The following is a 19,246-nucleotide window of genomic DNA, read 5'->3' as shown; positions in this document are numbered from 1 at the left end:
TTTTCTGCAATTCACTTGTTAGCAAAGTCTGTTTATTGACAACCCGTGTCCAGAGCAGAACAAACCCTGGGGTCTTTTGTCCAAGACCCCCGACATCAGAAGCTCTCTAGGATGTGTCTGGATGAGAGCCCTCTCCATTTTGGGTGGCTCTCGGATATCTGTGACTGCCCATTAGCACTTCAGCAACCTTCCCCTGTTTGGGGAGCTATCTGGGATGTAGGCTGGAATCAACATTTTATTTGTTTCCAATTTCTGCCCTAACAAATTACTGTGAGCTTGGCAACTTAAAACAACCCAAATATATTAATTTTACAGCTCAGTAGGTCAGAAGTTTGGTGCAGACCTCAGAGGTCCAAAATCAAGTTGTGAGCAGGGCTGCATTCCTTTCTGGAGGCCCTGGGGTTAATCCATTTCCTCGTCTTTCCAGCTTCTTGGGGCTGCCTGCATTCCTTGGTCTGTTGCCTCCTTCCCCTATCTTCAAAGCCAGCAACATCTCTTCCTCTGACTTCTCCCCTTCTGCCTCCCTCTTTCATTTTTAAAGACTGTTGCAATAATGTTGAGCTCACCTGGATCATCCAGGAGAATCTTCTTTTAAGGTCAACTGATTAGCAACCTCAATTCCCTTTTGCCCTGTAAGGTAACATATTCACAAATTCTGGGGATTGGAGTGTGGACATCTGGGGACCTGACCGCAAACATCTTTACTAGTCTAGCATCGCTGATAACTTTTTATAAGCAGGATGTGTTATTCTGTCATCTTCCTTCCTTCCATCCTTCCTTCATCTTGCAGATGCATAAGTGGCAACAAACTGAAGCCTAACCACAAGTCTAGACGGGATGAGGTATGTACACAGGGTAGTATGAGCTTCCCCAGCTAAATCCTTGGGTCCCTCCTTTCCAGTCCCACCTCCAGCCATATCTGCTGTCTCAGCAAAGGCCCAGTTGGCCTGTGAAACTGGATCATGGCACATTGGTGACTTAAGTAGGGAGAACTGACAGTACCGTTCTCCCACCCCTGCAAAGGGAGGACTGATCCCTCTGCCTTAACTCAGCAGCCCCGTCACCTGCCTTTCTGGGGAGCTCTTGTCATTTCCTGCACTCATGTCCACTGCACCTATAGCCATGGGAAACTGCTCCCTGCAGCCCACACATGCCTGCAGGTGGCCCACGTGCTAATGACTGTTGGCAAGTTGTCCAATCTTGTTTGTTTTTTTTTCAAGTCCCACTGCTATTTCCTTAGTAAGAGCCTGCATCACTTCTAACCTGAATAACCACCACAGCCTTCTAACTGGTCTCTATGATATGTTCACCTGATCCCAAGCGAACTTTCAGTCTTATTTTCAACCCTTCCCCTACCTGAGGCCTTAGTTCTAGCCAGTTGGGACCACATAAAACATTCCTCCACTAAGCATTTCTGTTTTTGGCCTTCCCACCTTTGCTTCTGCTCTCCCACCTCCCTGGAGAGACCATCTTTCCTTCTCTTTGCCCTTGGCAATACCACTCATCCTTTAAGGTCTGTCCATTTCTCTGTCTTCAAGATTTCAAAAGGGCTCCAGCCACAGTGCTCTGAGCATGTGTCACGCATTTGCCTCGTGGCATAGACTGCTGATATTGTCCCTTACCACATCTTCCTTAATGTCCTAAGCTTCTGGAGTGCAGGGACAATGTCTTAGTTATGTCTGAAGGCCCTGTCCCCAAATTATGCCAAGGCAGTGTCTAGCCAGCCAGTTGACTAACTGCTTACCCTGCACCCATGTACCAGGGTGCTTCCCCATGACGTGCCCAGGAGGGCAGAGAGGACATTAACACAAGACAGAGACATTAACACAAGCAGCGTTGATTGGTCCAGACCCGGGGCCAGGCAAGGAGAAGCAGGAAGTGCCTCCCTAGAGCCCGGGAAGGGCCAGCTGTAATAATGCACTCCTAACACCCTGGTCCTGACCAGCTTGTTTATTGAAAGCTTGTTTATTAGAAGCAGAATTTTAGACATAAAACCAAATGTGAGCAAATACAGGGGGTCTCGAGGACCACAGCCATAGTCACTGCTGAGCAGGAGGCCTGGGCCCAGGCCTGGCAGAGGCGGCTGCTATGATGCAGTTGGCCTTGTGCTCCCTGCGGATGGGGAAGGCCGAGGACTATGTATTGAATTAGGAGGGTGGTTGGGTTCTGTGCGGCCAAGGTTAAGAAGGGCCTCAAGGCAGCCACCTCTGAAATAGCAGGATGGGGCTCGGCAGCTAAGGAACAGTGATGCTGCAGCCCCCAGAGCAAGGAGGGCAGCTCCCTGAGATACCCGGTTGTACTGGGGCCATCCAGGGCTGCCCAGGAGTGTTTGTTTGGGAAGTGAGCGAGAGAGGAGCCTGGAATGTGGGGGGGGGGGGGGGAGTCAGGCTGTGTGGTGAAAGGCTTGCCCCCATCCCAGCCTCACAAGCCTGAGTAGGAGGCCTCTGTGGTCTCAGACCATGATGACTCCCGGCGGGCAGCTGATGGCTGCCGCTGGTGGCACCTCTGGTTGGGGCAGCCCAGGCGCATGAGTAGCATCCACATGCGCTCTCGGAACTTGACGCCCACGAAGGCGTAGAGCAGGGGGTTGAGGCAGCAGTGCATATAGCCCAGGCCTGACGTGACCGACTTGGCTATGTCCACACTGCTTTCTCGGCCACAGTTGCGGGCCAAGGCCCCCAGGTCCATGAGGATGTCCACCAGCACTACCAGGTGGTAAGGGGTCCAGCAGAGGGCAAAGGCCACCACCACCACCACCACCAGTCGCATGGCTCTGAGCCGCCGCTGGCCCCTGGAGACCAGCAGCACGGCCAGGATGCGGGCGTAGCAATAGGCCATGACCAGCAGGGGCAGCAGGAAACCGGCGACCAGCTGTAGGACGCGCAGGGCCGTGCGGCCCACCTGCGGGAAGTTGTACTGGCAGAGGGTGGCGTTGAGGCGCTCATCGCGATGGGCCGACAGGAAAATGAAATCTGGGAGTGCCAGGAGCAGGCAGATCCCCCAGACTGCCATGCAGGTGAGGACCACACGGCCTGGGGGCCCCCGGCGGTAGAGCTGGGTGGCGTGCACAATGCTCAGGTACCGATCGAAGCTGATACAGGCCAGCAGGAGGGCCCCCGCGTAGAAGTTGATGTTGAAGAGGGCACTGGCCACTTTGCAGAGGCCGGAGCCGAAGACCCACTGGATGGCCGCGTCCACCGCCCAGAGCGGGAGCGTCAGCACCAGCAGCGCGTCGGCCAGGGCCAAGTGCAGCAGGAAGGTGTCGGTGCTGCTCAGGACTGCCCGCTGGCTCAGCAGCACGGCTGCCACTGCGCCGTTGCCCAGCAGCCCCAGCACAAAGAGGAGGCTGTAGAGGGCTGGCAGGAAGGCCCGGTCGAAGTTGAGGCTCAAGTCCTGCGGGCAGGGAGGGGAGGCACAGCAAGAGTCGCTCTCGTTTTCTCCGTAGTCATAGGAAGAGTTTCCCAGGAGCAAGGCAAAGTCAGAGGCTTGGAACTCTTGGCGTTCTCTCATCTATGGAGGGAGGGAGGGCACGGAGTGTGTCAAGGCCTTACAACTCCCTCCTTCAGAGATTTAGTCAGGATTTAGTCTTTGTCGAAGCAGCTCCTCTGTAAGGCAGGCCCAGAGGCCTGGCTTATACCCGTAACTGCCCTGCCTTTCTTCCAAGACCGCGCTCTCTGAGTTCCATCTGCCTGGCACCGCCTGGGTGCTGCTGGGCTGGTAATGTTCCTTCTCTAAGGCTGCTTCTCTCTCTTTCTGGGTTATCACATCGGCCCAGGGATTGTGGGCCGGAGGGAGAGCTTCCGTCCTGCCCCCAGAGCCGTCCTTGCCTCCTCTCCTCTCTCCTTGCCCTTCCTTCTCCGCTTACAGGCCTCAGTGTCCTGGCCACGCCTAGTTCCACCACCTTCCTCCCCAGGCGCCTCCCCATAGTCCCCTCTCTCAGTCGCTTCTCTGGGGACCCCAACTTCCTGCCCCTCCACAGGGCCCCTCTACAAATCACTGTGGCCCCCCAACACATACTTTCTGCCCCCATCCTTCTCCCCTCCACCCACCAGGGGCTCCCCTACTCAGCCCTGGTAGAAATATTCCTTACCCCCTGCCCCCGCAAACCACCCGACGGCGGTGAGCCTCCCAGGTGCCAATTCAGTCCAGCACGGAAGATCAAAGTTCCGAGTTAGAGCTGAAGGGAGCCCTGGGGGCCATGAGGGGTGAGCCTCTACCTCACCCATTTGACAGATGAGGCACCAAGGCCAGAAAGAGGAGGGGACCCACCTGTGGTCATTCACAAGTCAGTGGCCAAGGTGGTTTCCCAAGTCCCCATCCAGCGCTCCTTCTACACAACGCCTGCGTTCTCTGCCTAGTCACGCAACCCCCTGGTGGCCTCAGCTGGTGGGCCAGACCTGATGTTCCCCTAGTGTCCTAGGCTCCCCACTCGGAGCTGTGGTCTGGCCTGGCTGGGCAGTGGCACTTACCTCAAGGACCATGGCTGGGCTGGTACTCTAGCTGCCAAGCGGCGTGCTGCCTGCCCCTCTGCTTTGGTGCTTGTGGTTGGGAACCTGCACTGCACAGAGGAAGTGAGGGTTTCACGCTGTTCTCAGAAGCAGCCTCTTCCATGGGGTTATCTACAACAGACCTCCCTAGACTCAAGACCATGGAGTTCCACCCCACCAGCCCCCTGGCCCGGGGAAGCTGCTCTGGGAGTTGGCCACAAGCCTGGGACCAGAAAGGCTGGGACCCAGGGAAGGGCAGCGGGAGTGGGGGGCAGGACGGGATTCTGGGCAGGGGCCAGTCTTTTGAGGGGAGGGGACTGTAGTAAGAGCAGAGCAGCCGGGAAGGGCAGGGCAGCCCTGTTGCCAGGGATGAGAACTGCTTCTCACATGTCCTGGGCTGGAGTGGACCTCACGTGATTGTAGACAGAGTTGTGAAACGTGTTAACTCTGTAAAGCAGAGTCACCTTCTTAAAAAAATGAAAATATCTGAAAGAAATCCATCACACTAAATCTAGTCCTTTACCATTGCCCCTCCCAGCTAACCAACAGAGCCAGGCAAAGGGGACTGCTAGGAATGAACTTGGTATGTGCTAGGTGTTGCTTTGGGCAGTTTCTCGGACACTGCCTGATTCCAACCGCATAACTGCTGTGTGTGTGTGTGTGTGTGTGTGTGTGTGTGTGTTTAAGGGGTGGGGGTGATGGGAGTTATCTCCGTGGCTAATCCAAAAAGGGGAGAAGCCTTCAGCAGACACAGCAAGTAAGAGTGGCCGCTAGGATTGAACCCATGGCAGTCTGACTCTCCTTTTAGACTACCTTCAGTTTTTTGTTTTTAATGGACACACTATGATGTATTTATCCACTTAAAAACGAACTAAAAGCTAACCTTTTACCCTGGCTAGAAAAGCCAATGACCAATAGTGGAAGAGGCAAGCTGGAGAATACTATGTACAGTTTGACACCACTTATGTAAATTCTAAAAACCACATGCACAAAACAATATCATGTTGTCTTGGATACGGCTATTTTTCTAGAAGCTTAAAGCAGGGACTGGAGACACCACAAATCCGTGAGAGCAGTTGCTTCTGGGGTGAGGAGAAGGGGAATGGGGTCGGGGAGAGTACTTGGGGACCTCCTGATTTTAAGGAAAAGCTGTGTGTGAACCACGTTTGTAGAGCAAACCAGTCCCTTTATGGCTGTGCGCTGGGACAGTCCCTCTCCCACCTGGTCTGGCTCCCTGCTCTGCCCTCTTCTCCCTTCCTATGGCCCTGTTTTCACTGTCAGAGGGAAGAGGCTGCCCCTAACTTGCCTCTTCCAGGCAGCTTCCTCTTTCCTTGTCTCCCTGTAGATGAAAAGGACAGAGAGACTGAGACGGAGGCCCTGCCAGCCCATGGCCTTGGGGTCCAATTTTCAGCCAGAATGCATCACCTGAGCCTCCAGGCTCAGGCCTGGAATTCAGCTCAAACTTACTGACAAGATGCCCACTTGCGAGGCAGCGAGGCCCTTCCTCACCTCATGTGGCCAGAAGAGGTGACTCTCCTTGCTCAACGCAGCCTGTCACCTGCAGGATCCAGGCCAGAGGGAACTAAGGGCCTGGAGAAGGTCAGGCACAGCACAAGTGGAGGGGCCTGAGAGGATTCCAGAAGCCCCGGCAGTTCATATGGGAAAGTCTTGGCAGGTGACTGCCTGTGGGCTGAGGAAGAGGGGCGGGAGCCAGGAGCACGGTTTCTGATGCTGGTCCCTGAAGAGTTTCGGTTCAGTAGGCTTCTACACATGAGAGAAACAAGGAAAACAAAAAGCTCTATTTGTTCAACTTAAAAGAGGGTCTTTTGTTTTCTGTGGTTATGCCCTTCATCCCCCTTTTTGGTTTTAAAAGGATCTTTTTATGAAATGATGGTGATAATAGCTGACAGTTTGGGAAATATCTTGGGCTGGCAGAAATTGACAACCTGATGTGGGACTTTCACATACACGTTGGAGGGTTATGGGTCCATGTGAAATTTCAGTCTAGGGACCTCTGGTCTCCTTCCTGTTCCCCAGTCTCCTCATTTATCACATAGGGACCATAGTCACCACCTTTCTGGTTGCACGAAAGGAGAAAGGAGAGATGGTCAGGTAAGAGCGTTGGAAAGGTGTGGAGACCTTTCATTCTGAGTCGGGCTCTATCCTAAGAGGCCAGGCTTGGCTGTGGGGTGGGCTGTTCCTGCTGCTCCCAGCGTGGCTGTCATGCAGTGGGAAGAATAGGAAGAGCCACTGAAATTGTCTGGCTCCAGCCCCGACTCCACCCTGTTCGAGGTGTGTGACCTTGGACCAACGACGTAACTATTTGGAGCTGGTCTCGGTGGGGTTGTCCTCAGATGAGCTAAAACAACCAGGGCTGTTGAGGCCCCCGTCTCCCCCGCCCAGAGTGCAGCACTTAATAGGAGCACAGCTGAGTGAGCGCAATACTGGCCACCAACCTAGAGTCACCAGGAGTCCTTCAACGTCAAGGGAGCCCTGGGAACAGAGTGTGCTGCCTTGTTGACATGGCTGGAGGGTGGGTCCTTTGGAAAGGTGGCCCCTTGCCTTAGCTGGGACAGTTTGGCTAGTCCTAGCCTAATCCTCTGTGCCGCCTGAGGCCAATCATTTTATCTCTCTGCCTTGGTTCCCTCATTTGAAAAGCAGGGATGGGGAGAAGCTATAGCTCAGTGGTAGAGTGTATGCTTAGCATGCACGAGGTCCTGGGTTCAATCCCCAGTACCTCCATTAAAATAAATACATAAATAAATTTAATTACCTTCCCCTCCCTGCCAAAAAACCCTAAAAAGAAAAAAAAAAAAAAAGAAAAAGTAGAGATAAAGCTAGTACCCAGGTGACAGAGCTGCTTGGTGGACAGCAAGTGATTACATGTGGCACAGGGTAAAGTACCCAGCCAGCAGCAGTTTCCTCCCCTTCTAGTAATTTTCCAGACCAGCCCCTCCCAAGCCCGCAGAAGGTCAGGTCTGCAGTGGGCCGCTGCTCTCTCTTGCAGCTCAGAGGGCCTCCCAAGGTGCCTGTGGCAGGGTGCCAAGCCCAGCCCTTGTTTGGCTCTCTAATGTGCTCCTCTCCTGTCCCCAGCAGCCCCCAGACCATGTCCCAAGCAGGCCCAGCCTGGGGGAAGACCCACCTGCGCCCTTCTGCTTCTGGCCTTGCCAGCAGCCGGTAGGGAAGCTGCAGAAGGAAGTTAGTCAGAGCGAAGCTGCTCTGGGCCCCACCTGTGGTCAAGGTGTGAAATGTGCACCTGTTTCTTCTCTGCCACCCCTCCCCCTGTTTTTTTTTCTTTCTTTCACACCTCTGGGCTGTGGTTTGGGGAGATGGGAGGCTTGGAGGCCTGAGCCCTGGGCCTAGTCCCTCACAGGAAGGAGGGCCTCCACAGCTGTCTGTCGGGCCAGCCAGGGAAGGGGGCCACTTCCTCCTCCTCCTCCCTCTCCACGTCTGCAGCTTCACAGCCTCTCTCCCCGCTTTTCAAAATGCTCACCTTGGAGCCGTGCTCCCGAAGCCCCTGGACTTGGCAGCCAGCCCCAGGCTGTCAGGGGAGCAGGCCCAGCGAGGCCCCAGTTCTCCATGGGGCTCAGGCCGTGGCCTGTGCTGGGCCAGAGCCTGTCTTACACAAAATAAAGAAGAGTCCTGGCCCCAGGAAGGGGCGTGGGTCTTTTCCAGACCGTGCTGAGACTCTGCGCTTCCTTCTGCTGGCTCTGAATTTCACAAGAGAAGGACCGCCCCCATCCTCTGTCCTCTCCCCCCACCACAGCTCTGAACCCGACAGAGAGGCAAGTCCTTTTTTTCCTAAGTGCCAGGGCCGTGGGCTGAGCCCCTGGCAGTCCAGGCCCCATAAGACTGAATCCCCAAGCTACTGGGTCGCTCATTCTTTGGGGGACCCAGGAGAGGAAGGTATTGCCACCATTTGTCAGGTGGCAAAGGGAGATGAGGCCATTCCGACTGTGGGAGCAGCAGGTGCCAAGGCCAGGAAGTGAGGAAGAGCTTGTCAGCCCAGGGGCAGTCAGTCTGGTTGGAAAAGAGGGTACATATGAGAGCAGGGGTTGGGGGTAGGGGGCAGAAGAGTAGTTCAGGACCCAAGCCCCACCACCAAGCACAACGACCTTCCTGTCATCCTGCCCGCAGCAGTGCCTGGGAACTGATAAAAATAGCTTCCATTTGGCCAGCCCTTGCTTTTTTTTTTAAATTAAAGTATAGTCAGTTTACAATGTTGTGTCAATTTTTAATGCACAGCATAACGTTTCAGTCATACATATACATACAGATACAACTTTTCATATTCCTTTTCATTATAGGTTACTACAAGATATTGAATGTAGTTCCCTGTGCTATACAGTAGAAACTTGTTGTTAATCTATTTTATGTATAGTAGTTAGTGTCTGCAGATCTCGAACTCCCAGTTTATCCTTTCCCACCCCTTTCTCCCTGGTAACCATAAGTTTGTTTTCTGTCTCTTTTAAATCTTTCAGCCACCTGAGGAGGCAGAGGTTGCTGGACCCACTTTGCAGAATGGAGTGGACGTTCAGAGAGGTGAAGTGACTTTTTCCAGGCTAGTCAGCCAGGAGGTTTTGGTGACAACATTCCTACCCAGTCTGCTTTCTTTTTTATTTTTAAAATTATTTAAACATTTTTTTTCCCTTTAATGGAGGCCCTGGGGATTGAACCCAGGACCTCGTGCACGCCAAGCACACACTACCACTGAGCTATTACCCTCCCCCATCTAGGCTGCTTTCTGATGTGTTCACCAGAACCCCTCAATCACACTGATGCCTAAGGGCTGGATCTTTCAGGGGCCACACCTTACCACGCGGCCCCAACCAGGCACCTAGTGTGAGGGCAGGTGCTCCCCTGGTGAGGCTTGTGCCCTAGAGGGAGCTTCAGTCTACCTCACTGCATCCCCATTCTTTCACCGTGCTCTTCTCCATTTACCAGGGAGAAAAAAAGTCAGAATCTCCTGGATGAGGGTCCTGGAGGGCCAAGCAAAACTCTGCTGAGTGCCATATCCCTTTTGCAACACCCCTCGGGAGGACAAGAAGTCTTGTCCCATCGCAGGCCAGCTCCTGAAGGCCTGGCTTGGAAAATTCCCCACCTCTGCAGTAGGGGCGGCTGGGCGTGCATCTGTTCTCATCCCACCCTGTTCCAGGGTCACTACCTCAGCTTGGGGCTGTCTGGACTCTTCAGAGGTGTGGGTGGCAACAGTGCCAAGGCATAAAAATTCTATCATGGAAGCCTTACCTTGATGGACTCTTCAGTCCCCTTTACTCCCACAGTGAACAGGTGGAGGCTGTCCCCCTGCCGCTGCTCGGCTGGGCCACCCTATGGAACAAAGTCATTGGTAGGCCCAATGTTTGCTTCTTGTACTCCCTGGGGTCACCCTGTGGAGTGAGGTCAAACAGGATAATAAGAACAGCTGATGAGGGAGGGTAGAGCTCAGTGGTAGAGCACATGCATAGCATGCATGAGGTCCTCGGTTCAATCCCCAGTACCTCCATTAAATAAATAAATAAACCTAATTACCTCCCCCCAATAACAAATAAAAAGAAAAAGTTTAAAAAAGTTACATTATAAAGTAGAATAGCTGACATCTATTGATTGCTTAACTATGGGGCCAGGCACTATTCTAAGAGTTTATTGGGATGAACTCATTTAATACAACTCTGTAGTAAATATGACATCATTACTAAAATCATTCCCATTTTACAGATGACAGAAACACAGGAAGTTTAAGGAACTTACTCAAAGTCACACAGCCAGCAAGTGGCAGGGACCTCCTGTTCTCATTTACACTATCATGCCTTTTAAGGTGAGAGGGACCGGCATCGAGGGTGGTATTCAAAGGGGACTCCTTTGGCCTCTGTACTGTTTCACGAGGAGACTAGATTCATGTATTAGCTGTGTAATTAAAAAACCATCCAAGAAAAAGGAACCCTCCTACACTGTTGGTGGGAATGTAAATTGGTGCAGCCACTATGGAGGACAGTATGTAGGTTCCTTAAAAAACTAAAAGTAGAGTTACTGTAAGATCCAGCAATTCCACTCCTGGGCATATATCCGGAGATAACTATAATTTGAAAAGACACAAACCAAGGTAGTGTCTTAGTATATATATAATGGAATATTACTCAGCCATAAAAAAGAATGAAATAATGCCATTTGCAGCAACATGGATGGACCTAGAGATTATCATATTAAGTGAAGTGAGTCAGGCAGAAAAAGATAAATATTGCATGATGTTGCTTGTATGCGGAATCTGAAAAAAAGATACAAATTTAATTTACAAACCAGAAATAGACTCATGGACATAGAAAACAAACTGTGGTTACCAGAGGGGAATAGGACGGGAATAGATTAGGAGTTTGGGATTAACAGACACACATTACTATATATAAAGTAGATAAACAACAGAGACCTACTGTATAGCACAGGGAACTATATTCAATTTCTTGTAATGAGCCATAATGGAAAAGAAACTGAAAAAATATATATGTATGTATGTAAATGTATAATTGAATCACTTCACTGTACACCTGAAAGTAACATTGTAAATTGACTACACTTCAATAAAAAAAAAGATTAAAAAAATACAAAAGGAAAACAAAATTAAACTTCTTTAAAAACCTGGGACAAATGGTGAAATTTGAACATGGCCTGGATATTAGATAAAAGCCTTATATCCATGCTATTTTGCTAAGCTTGACAATGTAAATGAACGTCTTTGTTTGTAGAAATTACCTAGGGAGGGATTTAGGGGTAGAGGGCTATTACATCTGCAACTTTCTTTCAGATGACTTGGAAAACAGATACACAGAGTGAGAGAGGCTGCACAAAGGATAAAGGCCACGGGGTAGTGTGCTAGTAACTGGTGATACAGGGAGAGGGTATCAAGGAGGTCTTTGTACTATTCTTGCCACTTTTCTGTAAGTTGGAAATTATATCAAAATAAAAGTTGCTGAAAGGATATCTCTCATGTGGAATGGGTTTGGCGTCAGATGCTCTGCCCAGGACCAGCTTAGAGCCCTTGTAAGAAGAAGGTGGGGCCGAGGCCGCCTGGGAACAAATGCTCCCTGGCTGTGTCTTCTGGTCTCATCCCCAGGGAAGCACCGCTCCCTTCCACAGTTCAGTCCCCTCCTCTCCTCCAGGCCAGACTCACTTTGCTTCCAGATTCCTGGCTTCTTCCCTTTTCCCACGGTCTGGCTATCTCCAACCTCTCGGCCTGGAGTTACTCTCAACTTTCCCTGCAGCTTTTGGAACCATGAAGGGGAGCACTGCCCACTCTCCGAGTGGAAGACACTATAGCAGCCAAAGCGCCCCTTCTCCAAGCCACTCAGGGTCCTTCAAAGAATACAAGCCGTGCCTGAGGCTCTCAGGGTGGCCCCATCCTTGGTTCAGACTGGCTGAAGAGAAGGGATTGGGGCTTGTGTCCTTCAAAGGGTGTCACCAGCTGAGAGCCTAGAGTTCTTGTTCCCAAAATGGAAGGGGGCCTGCCAAGCTGGGTGAGGCCCCTGTCAGGAAGGCCACTCTCCCTGAGGAGCTGGCAGTCTGGGGGTGGGGTGGGGGTGGTACTTGGCTGCTGTAGGGCTCCCACAAAGAGGAAAAGGCACACCCTGGAAAGCCTGGTGCCCGCCGCAGAGATCCTCCACTGAACAGCAGCAGCTGAGCAATATCCCTTCCTAGGGTCTTACTTTGGAGGATACCCAGCTGTGCATTAAGCTGCTCTCTCAGGACCCTGCAAAAGCCCCCCGATGATGGGCCTGACTCTGGTCTGAACTCTTCCTGACTGAACTCTCTAGCCTTCTGGAAAATTCCTCAGCCAGCCAAATAAATTTCCTAAAAAAATACCAGTGGGGTGTGACTGTAGCCTGGGGAGCTTTATCCACATGTCTTGTGCTGGGCAGCCCTGGCCCCGGGCCCTGCTTTCTATCAGTATTGAGCCCAGATTTCTCCACCTAAGCACTAAGTCATCTGCACAGGCACCTGCCAGGCAGTGTGGCCGAGCAGGTCAGCACACAGACTCTGGAGCCAGGACTGGATTCCTGGCTCTGCCGTTTGCTAGCTGTGTGACCTTGCACAGGTTATTTCACCTCTCCGTGCTTTGGTTTCCCTCTCCGGATGAACAGAGTCAGTGTGCTGTAAGTGTCGAGGTGCTCCATTCGAGGCCTGGCACGTGGTCAGTTCTCTCTCTGAATTGTTAGCTACCCTCCTCACTGTGGCTGCTGAGGTCCTCCCAGGACTGGGCACAGCCCTGGGGGTAGCTTCATTGTTTAAAAAATTTAAGGGGGAGGGTATAGCTCAGTGGTAGGGTGTGTGCTGAGCTTGCATGAGGTCCTGGGTTCAATCCTCCATTAAAAATTAAAATAAATAAATAAATAAATAAACAAACCCAATTACCCCCCCAAAAGCATTAAAAATAAGTAAAAACTTTTTAAAAAACTGTAAAAAATTAAAAACAATTTATTGAAGTATAGTTGATTTACAATGCTGTTACCTTCTAGTGTACAGCAATGTGATTCACTTATTTACAGATTCTTTTTCATATTCTTTTCCAATATGGTTTATTACAAGATACTGAATAGAGTTCCCTGTGCTATAGAGTAGGATTTTTTAAATTTACATAGCTTTTTTCCCCATTTTTAATTGAAGTATAGTCAGTTACAGTGTGTCAATTTCTGGTGCACAGCATAATGTTTCAGTCATCCATACACATACATATATTCGTTTCCATATTCTTTTTCCTTATAGGTTACTACAAGATATTGAATGTAGTTCCCTGTACTATACAGTAAAACTTGTTGTTTATCTATTTTATATTTAGTAGTTTGTATCTGCTAATGCCAAACTCCTAATCTATCTCTCTTGCCCCACCTTTCCCTTTGGTAACCATAAGTTTGTTTGTGTTCTGTGTCTGGAGGCAGCTTCATTTGCATTGGGGTACTGCACACCCCAAACTGGAAAGCCTAAGCCTTGGCCCTGAGTTGCGGGACTGGTCAAAGCACCGACATCTTTGGCTGTGGGGTCTGAAGGCCAGTTTGAGCCCAGTGCCCAGGTCTTCATAGGTGATGGGGTGAGAGATCCCCTCCAGACACAGAGGGCAGGCTGTGGCTGCAGAGGGAACTGGGTCTAGAAGCTGGGCCTTGCTTCTGGGGGTCAGGACTTAAAAGGAGCTTGAGGAGACAGCAAATGGAAAACATGCTTTCTCCTGTGATACCCACAAGTTCCTCACTTAGAATCCCACATCAATTGCTGACTCAGCCAAAATGTCTGTTGATGACAGATGGGCAACAGCAGCAATAATATTAATCAGTAATGCTTACATAGCACTTATCATATGCCAAGTGCTGTTTGAAGCACTTTCGCACATCCATCTCCTCATAGCAAGTCTTTGAGAGGTCCTATTTTTATTCCTATTTTAAAGATGAGCAAACAGACTCAAATAGGTCAAGTGACAAGCACCCAGTGAAACAGCTGATAAGTGACAGAGTCTGGATTTCAAACCAAGTAGTAGTCTGTCTTCAAAGTCCACAACTCTGTTTTTTTTTTTAAATTGAAGTATAGTTGATTCATAATGTGTTAGTTTCTGGTGTACAGCATAGTGATTCAGTTATACCTCTCTCTATATATTCTTTTTCAGATTCTTTTTCATTATAGGCTATTACAAGTTTTTGAATATGTGCTACACAGTAAGACCTAGTTGTTTATCCATTTTGTATTAAATTCCACACTCTTTTTTTTAATAAGGAGCAGAGTTGCTTCTCAGACCAAAGCCTTTGCTCTTTTTTTTTAATTGAAGTATAGTCAATTTACAATGTTGTGCCAATTTCTGGTGTACAGAATAATGCTTCAGTCATACATACACATACATATGTTCCTTTTCATATTCTTTTTCATTATAGGTTACAAGATATTGAATATAGTTCCCTGTGCTCTACAGAAGAATCTTGTTGCTTATGTATTTTATATATAGTAGTTAATATCTGAAAATCTCCAACTCCCAGAAAGTCCACACTCTTTACCATCCTGCTCTACTGTCTTGAGTTTGGAAAGGCCATTGTATAATTTAAGAGGAGCAGAGGAACCTGAAGATGAGCCCCAGCTGGGCCTGGGATGGATGTGCTGCTCATTATGCAAATCCCCAGCGGAGGTCCAGGGTGGCTGGACCAGTGTTGGGGGCTGTGGGGGAGACCCAGGCAGGGCCACTCCTGCGACAGGGGGGCTCCTCGGGCAGATTCCACAGCTGGTACCAGGACATAAGTGAAAGACAGGAATCAGGAACTGGTGTGGTTACCACGAAAACCAATGGTGTGATAAAGCTCAAAGCCGAGCCTTTCTGGTTGTTTAAAAAAACAAAAGATACTTGAAAAAATTCTAGATTTTTTTTGGAGAAGGGCTTAGGACAAACCATCTGTGCAACTCGGATGAATTTGTTAGCACATTTGCTAGTGAATAGCGGTCTTTTCACTTGAGTACAAAGAGGATTTCTAAATTACTCTAGTATGTTTAGTATAGCTGGAGAAGTGCTTGCGCATGAAGAGGCACAGGGTGGGATGGTTGAGGAGATTGGGGTGGTGGTGTTAGGGAAAGCTGGAAGAGGGCAGAGGGCTTGGGGTGGGTAGGCAGAAGGGGAGAAGTTAGAGGGAGGGAGAGTGTGAGCTGAAGTGGGGGGAGAAAGGGGGGGCAGGGAAGGGAGAGAGAAGGTGATTTAGAGCTGGAATCTTCAGCCCCCGCTCAGTCTGCCTCAAGTGGATTTCCATCTGTCTTTTTAAAAATTTGTTTGTTTAATGGAGGTACTGGGGATTGAACCCAGGACCTCATGCATACTAAGCATGCACTCTACCACTGAGCTCTACCCTTCCCCTCTTTTAAAAAAATTTTTATTTATTTATTTATTTATTTTTACCATCCATCTTTGCCATGAGGATGGCATCCACTGTGACCCCTTGGCTTGCCCTTTGCCCTAATGTCAGGTCTGGGAAGTTCGGCATAAAAGGGGTTTGTTTGACTTCTTTGAACTCCAAATTAGTGACAAGGAAACTTTGCTGTCTGACATAACACCCCTTCGTGTTCCTGCTATTGCTGTCCCCAAACGTGAGTTGTCTGCAGGATACACTTTGGCAAACACCAGTCCAGAGAACAGAGGCTGTCCTCCTGGCCTGACCTTCAAGGCCTTCCGTGATCAGGCCTCAGCCTCCTGCCCAGCCTGATTCTCCACCCTGCTTTGTGCATCCTCTATGTAGCCAAACTGGGCCACCTGCTGTGGCAGGCATACCCCAGGTTTCCACTGCTTGGCTGGTCTCTACCTGAGTCTTGCCCATTATCCAGGACTCAGAAGTACAGCTCAGAGCCATGAAGGTAATAGAGTCCCTTTTAAAAAATATATCTTTTTTACCTTTTTTGGGGGGGGACGCAAGGGGAGGTAATTAGGTTTATTTATTTCTCTTAATGGATGTACTGGGGATTGAGCCCAGGAGCTTGTGCATGCTAAGCACGTGCTCTACCACTGAACTCTACCCTCCCTCCTAAACAATCTCTTTTTCTGGACCCCATGGCTCTGCCCTGAGGGCCCTAGCTGATGGGACAGGACAGAAAAGAGGTGAGAAGACCCAGGGGAGGAAGCAGGAAGTTTCAGTACCCTTTGCCTACCTTCCAAAGATAGAAATCGGTTGAAGCTACTCTCTAGGGCAAGTCTCTGACTAGAAGTATTCTTTGCCCTCTGATCTCTTGCCTCCAGCCTTCTTACCCTTGGAACCATTCATTCCACTGGGAATCACTGAACAGGTAAATCAGGGCCAAGACAGGCTCTGGAGGATCTCAGTGCAAGCCCACTTGAGCACAGGAACCGTGTAGCATAGTGATAGGAAATGGCATTGTTTGATGTCCAACAGGCTTGGGTTTCAATCCCATGTGGGCCACTGAACAGCTGTATGCTTTGGGCAAATCACTTCCCTTCGCCTCCGTTTCCCTGTCTGCAAAGTGGAGATGATACTTACCTCATACGACAAGGATGAAATGTTTGTTGAGAGGATTACATGAAATTAATTTACATAAGTCACCTGGTGAAATACCTGGCCGCCTTTGACACCAACTCTGAAGTAGCCACGCCCCCATCTGTCTCTATCCCTTTCGCTCATTTTCTATTCTTTGTAGCTTTCATCACCATCTGCTATTTGTTTGCTTATTTGTTTATTAACTGATCACTTCATTAGAATATATTTTTCACAAGAGATATAAATATGTGTTTTTAAAAAATTTTTTATTGAAGTGTAGTTGATTTACAATGTTAGTTTCAGGTGTACAGCAAAGCGATTCAGTTATACATATACATATAGATGTATTTTTTTTTTCTTTTCAGATTCTTTTCCATTATATGCATGAAGAAATTGAAGATAGTTCCCTGTGCTATCCAGTAGTAGGTCCTTGTTGTTTATCTATTTTATATGTAGTAATGTGTGTCTGTTAATCCTCAGCCCCTAATTTATCCCTCCCTGCCCTTTCCCCTTTGGGAACCACAGTTTGTTTTCTATGTCTCTGAGTCTGTTTTTGGTTTGTAAACAGAATTTGTATTTTTTTTGATTCCACATATAAGTGATATCATATATTTGTCTTTCTCTCTCTGACTTCACTTAGTATGATAATTTCTAGGTCTATCCATGTTGCTGCAAATGGCATTATTTCATTCTTTTTAATGGCTGAGTAATATTTTTATATATATATATATATATACACACACACACACCACATCTTTATTCATCTGTCAGTGGGCATTTAGGTTGTTTCCATGTCTTGGCTACTGTAAATGGTGCTGCTGTGAACACTGGGGTGCATGTATCTTTTCAAATTAGAGTTTTCTCTGGACATATGCCCAGGAATGGGATTGATGGATCTTATGGTAAGTCTATTTTTAGTTTTTTAAGGAACCTCCATACTGCCCTCCATAGTGGCTGCACTAATTTACATTCCCACCAGTGCATTGAATAGTTTCTGATACACAGTAGGTGCTGAATGAGTTATAAATGAATACTGGCTACTGAAAGGGTAGATACATGATGTATACATATATGTGGCTGTAACTCTCATGCATACAAATTGCAATGCTGTGAGTTTGGATCATAGTTGCTGGCAAGTGTGTGACCTAGCACGACGTGTGTTCTGGTGAGGGGAGGCACTTGTCTAGGGTCTGTGTTTGGGAAACAATGTCTGTTAGCATAGGAAAGATTTCGGGAAGTTCGGCTACAAAGACAGGAACTACCAAACATAAGTGGTCACTGTCTTCACCTTTTAAGGTTGCTGTAACAAATCACCACAAACTGGGTGGTTTAAAATAAAAAAAATTAAAAAAAATTTTATTGAAGTATAGTCAGTTACAGTGTGTCAATTTCTGATGTACAGCATATTTCAGTCATCCATATAAATATATATATTCCTTTCCATATTGTTTTTCATTATAGGTTACTACAAGATATTGAATATAGTTCTCTGTGCTATACAGAAGAAACTTGTTCATCTATTCAGAAATTTATTCTCTCACAGTTCTGAAGGCTAGCAGTTTCAAAATCAAGATGTTGGCAGGGCCACATGCCCTCCAAAGGCTCTACGGGAGAATCTATCCTTTGCCTCTTTCAGCCACTGGCCGGTGTGCCTTGGCCTGTGACCATCACTCCGACTGCCTCCATCTTTGTATGGCCTCCCTCTCTTCTGTGTGTCTCATCTCCCTTTGTCTCTCTCTTATAAGGACAACTGTGATGGCCTTTATGGCCCACCCAGATAATCCAGGATAGTTTCCTGATCTCAAGATCTTTAATTACATCTGTAAAGACCCAGTTTCCAAATGAGATAACATTTACAGGTTCTGGGGTCTAGGACAGGACAGATCTTTGGGAGCCATTCCTGACTCAACCACAGTCATGCTCTCTCTTATTTCCCACAACTCCCCTATGATCACTGTTGAGTATAATTTGAGAAATGGTGACTGGAGAAAAATGGGCTTTTAAAAAGGATGGCGGTGGAGACAGGAGTAGAGTATAGAAAGAAACAACTTCTGGAAAATTTCAAAGGATACTACAATTGTCAAGCCCTCCTCAGGGTGGGAGGGACAGGGCTGGATACTGACCAAGCTCTCCTGCCGATTCTTTTTGTATGTCAATGACTAGGGCCCACTGCGCACAAAGACGTGGAGAGGTAATTACGCGTGATGGAGAGTAATGACTGCATTGTGCTTCTCATTTAATTAGGCTGGGGAGGGTGTCTGGGCATGGGTTGTTTTCAAGAACTCTCCAGGTAATTGTAATGCGTAGTAAGAGCGGAAAACCACTTGTACACTAGTGTCGGGGTGATGAGAATTTCAAAATACAGCTATTAATGAATATTTGAGAGTAGTAACAAGGTTCATAATGTTGACATCAATAATTAACCCTCTTGACCTTCTCAAGGAGATAATAATGAATGTGAAAGTGCCAGGAACACTGGCTGCCTCTGGGGGTGGTTAGGGTGGGGTGGAGGGTGGATGCTCAACCATTGTGAGGTGCAGAGAGAAAGCAGAGAGCATCGCTGGAGCCACCGATGTTCGAGAGTCTCAGCCCCCCGCTGGATTCTGCAGGGCCAGGGCTGGCGGGACACAGGGGCCCAGCGGAGAGCTGCCAAGAGTTGCCAGGAAGAAAGAGATGTTGATGATGGTCTGGGCCCCAGTGACCAGCAGCCTCTACTTCCTTCTGGTCCAGCAGAGTGGGAGAAACCTGCCACGACTGCTGAGGCCG

General features: G+C 48.8%; 1 protein-coding gene across 1 annotated transcript; it reads right to left on the bottom strand.

Moving 5' to 3' along the window:
• Positions 1 to 14: 14 nt before the first annotated feature.
• CXCR3 (C-X-C motif chemokine receptor 3) lies at positions 15 to 8,096 on the bottom strand. Its single transcript, XM_010978776.3, has 4 exons — positions 7,981 to 8,096; positions 5,997 to 6,251; positions 4,470 to 4,558; positions 15 to 3,510 (listed from the first exon to the last, which is right to left on the bottom strand). Exons 3-4 carry the CDS (start codon positions 4,479 to 4,481, stop codon positions 2,422 to 2,424), a joined length of 1,101 nt encoding a protein of 366 aa, XP_010977078.2. The 5' UTR covers positions 4,482 to 4,558; positions 5,997 to 6,251; positions 7,981 to 8,096; the 3' UTR covers positions 15 to 2,421.
• Positions 8,097 to 19,246: the final 11,150 nt, after the last annotated feature.

Source organism: Camelus dromedarius, chromosome X, assembly GCF_036321535.1.
Source record: "Camelus dromedarius isolate mCamDro1 chromosome X, mCamDro1.pat, whole genome shotgun sequence".
Classification (NCBI taxonomy): Eukaryota; Metazoa; Chordata; class Mammalia; order Artiodactyla; family Camelidae; genus Camelus; species Camelus dromedarius.
This window is presented reverse-complemented; position numbering and strand designations above follow the sequence as displayed.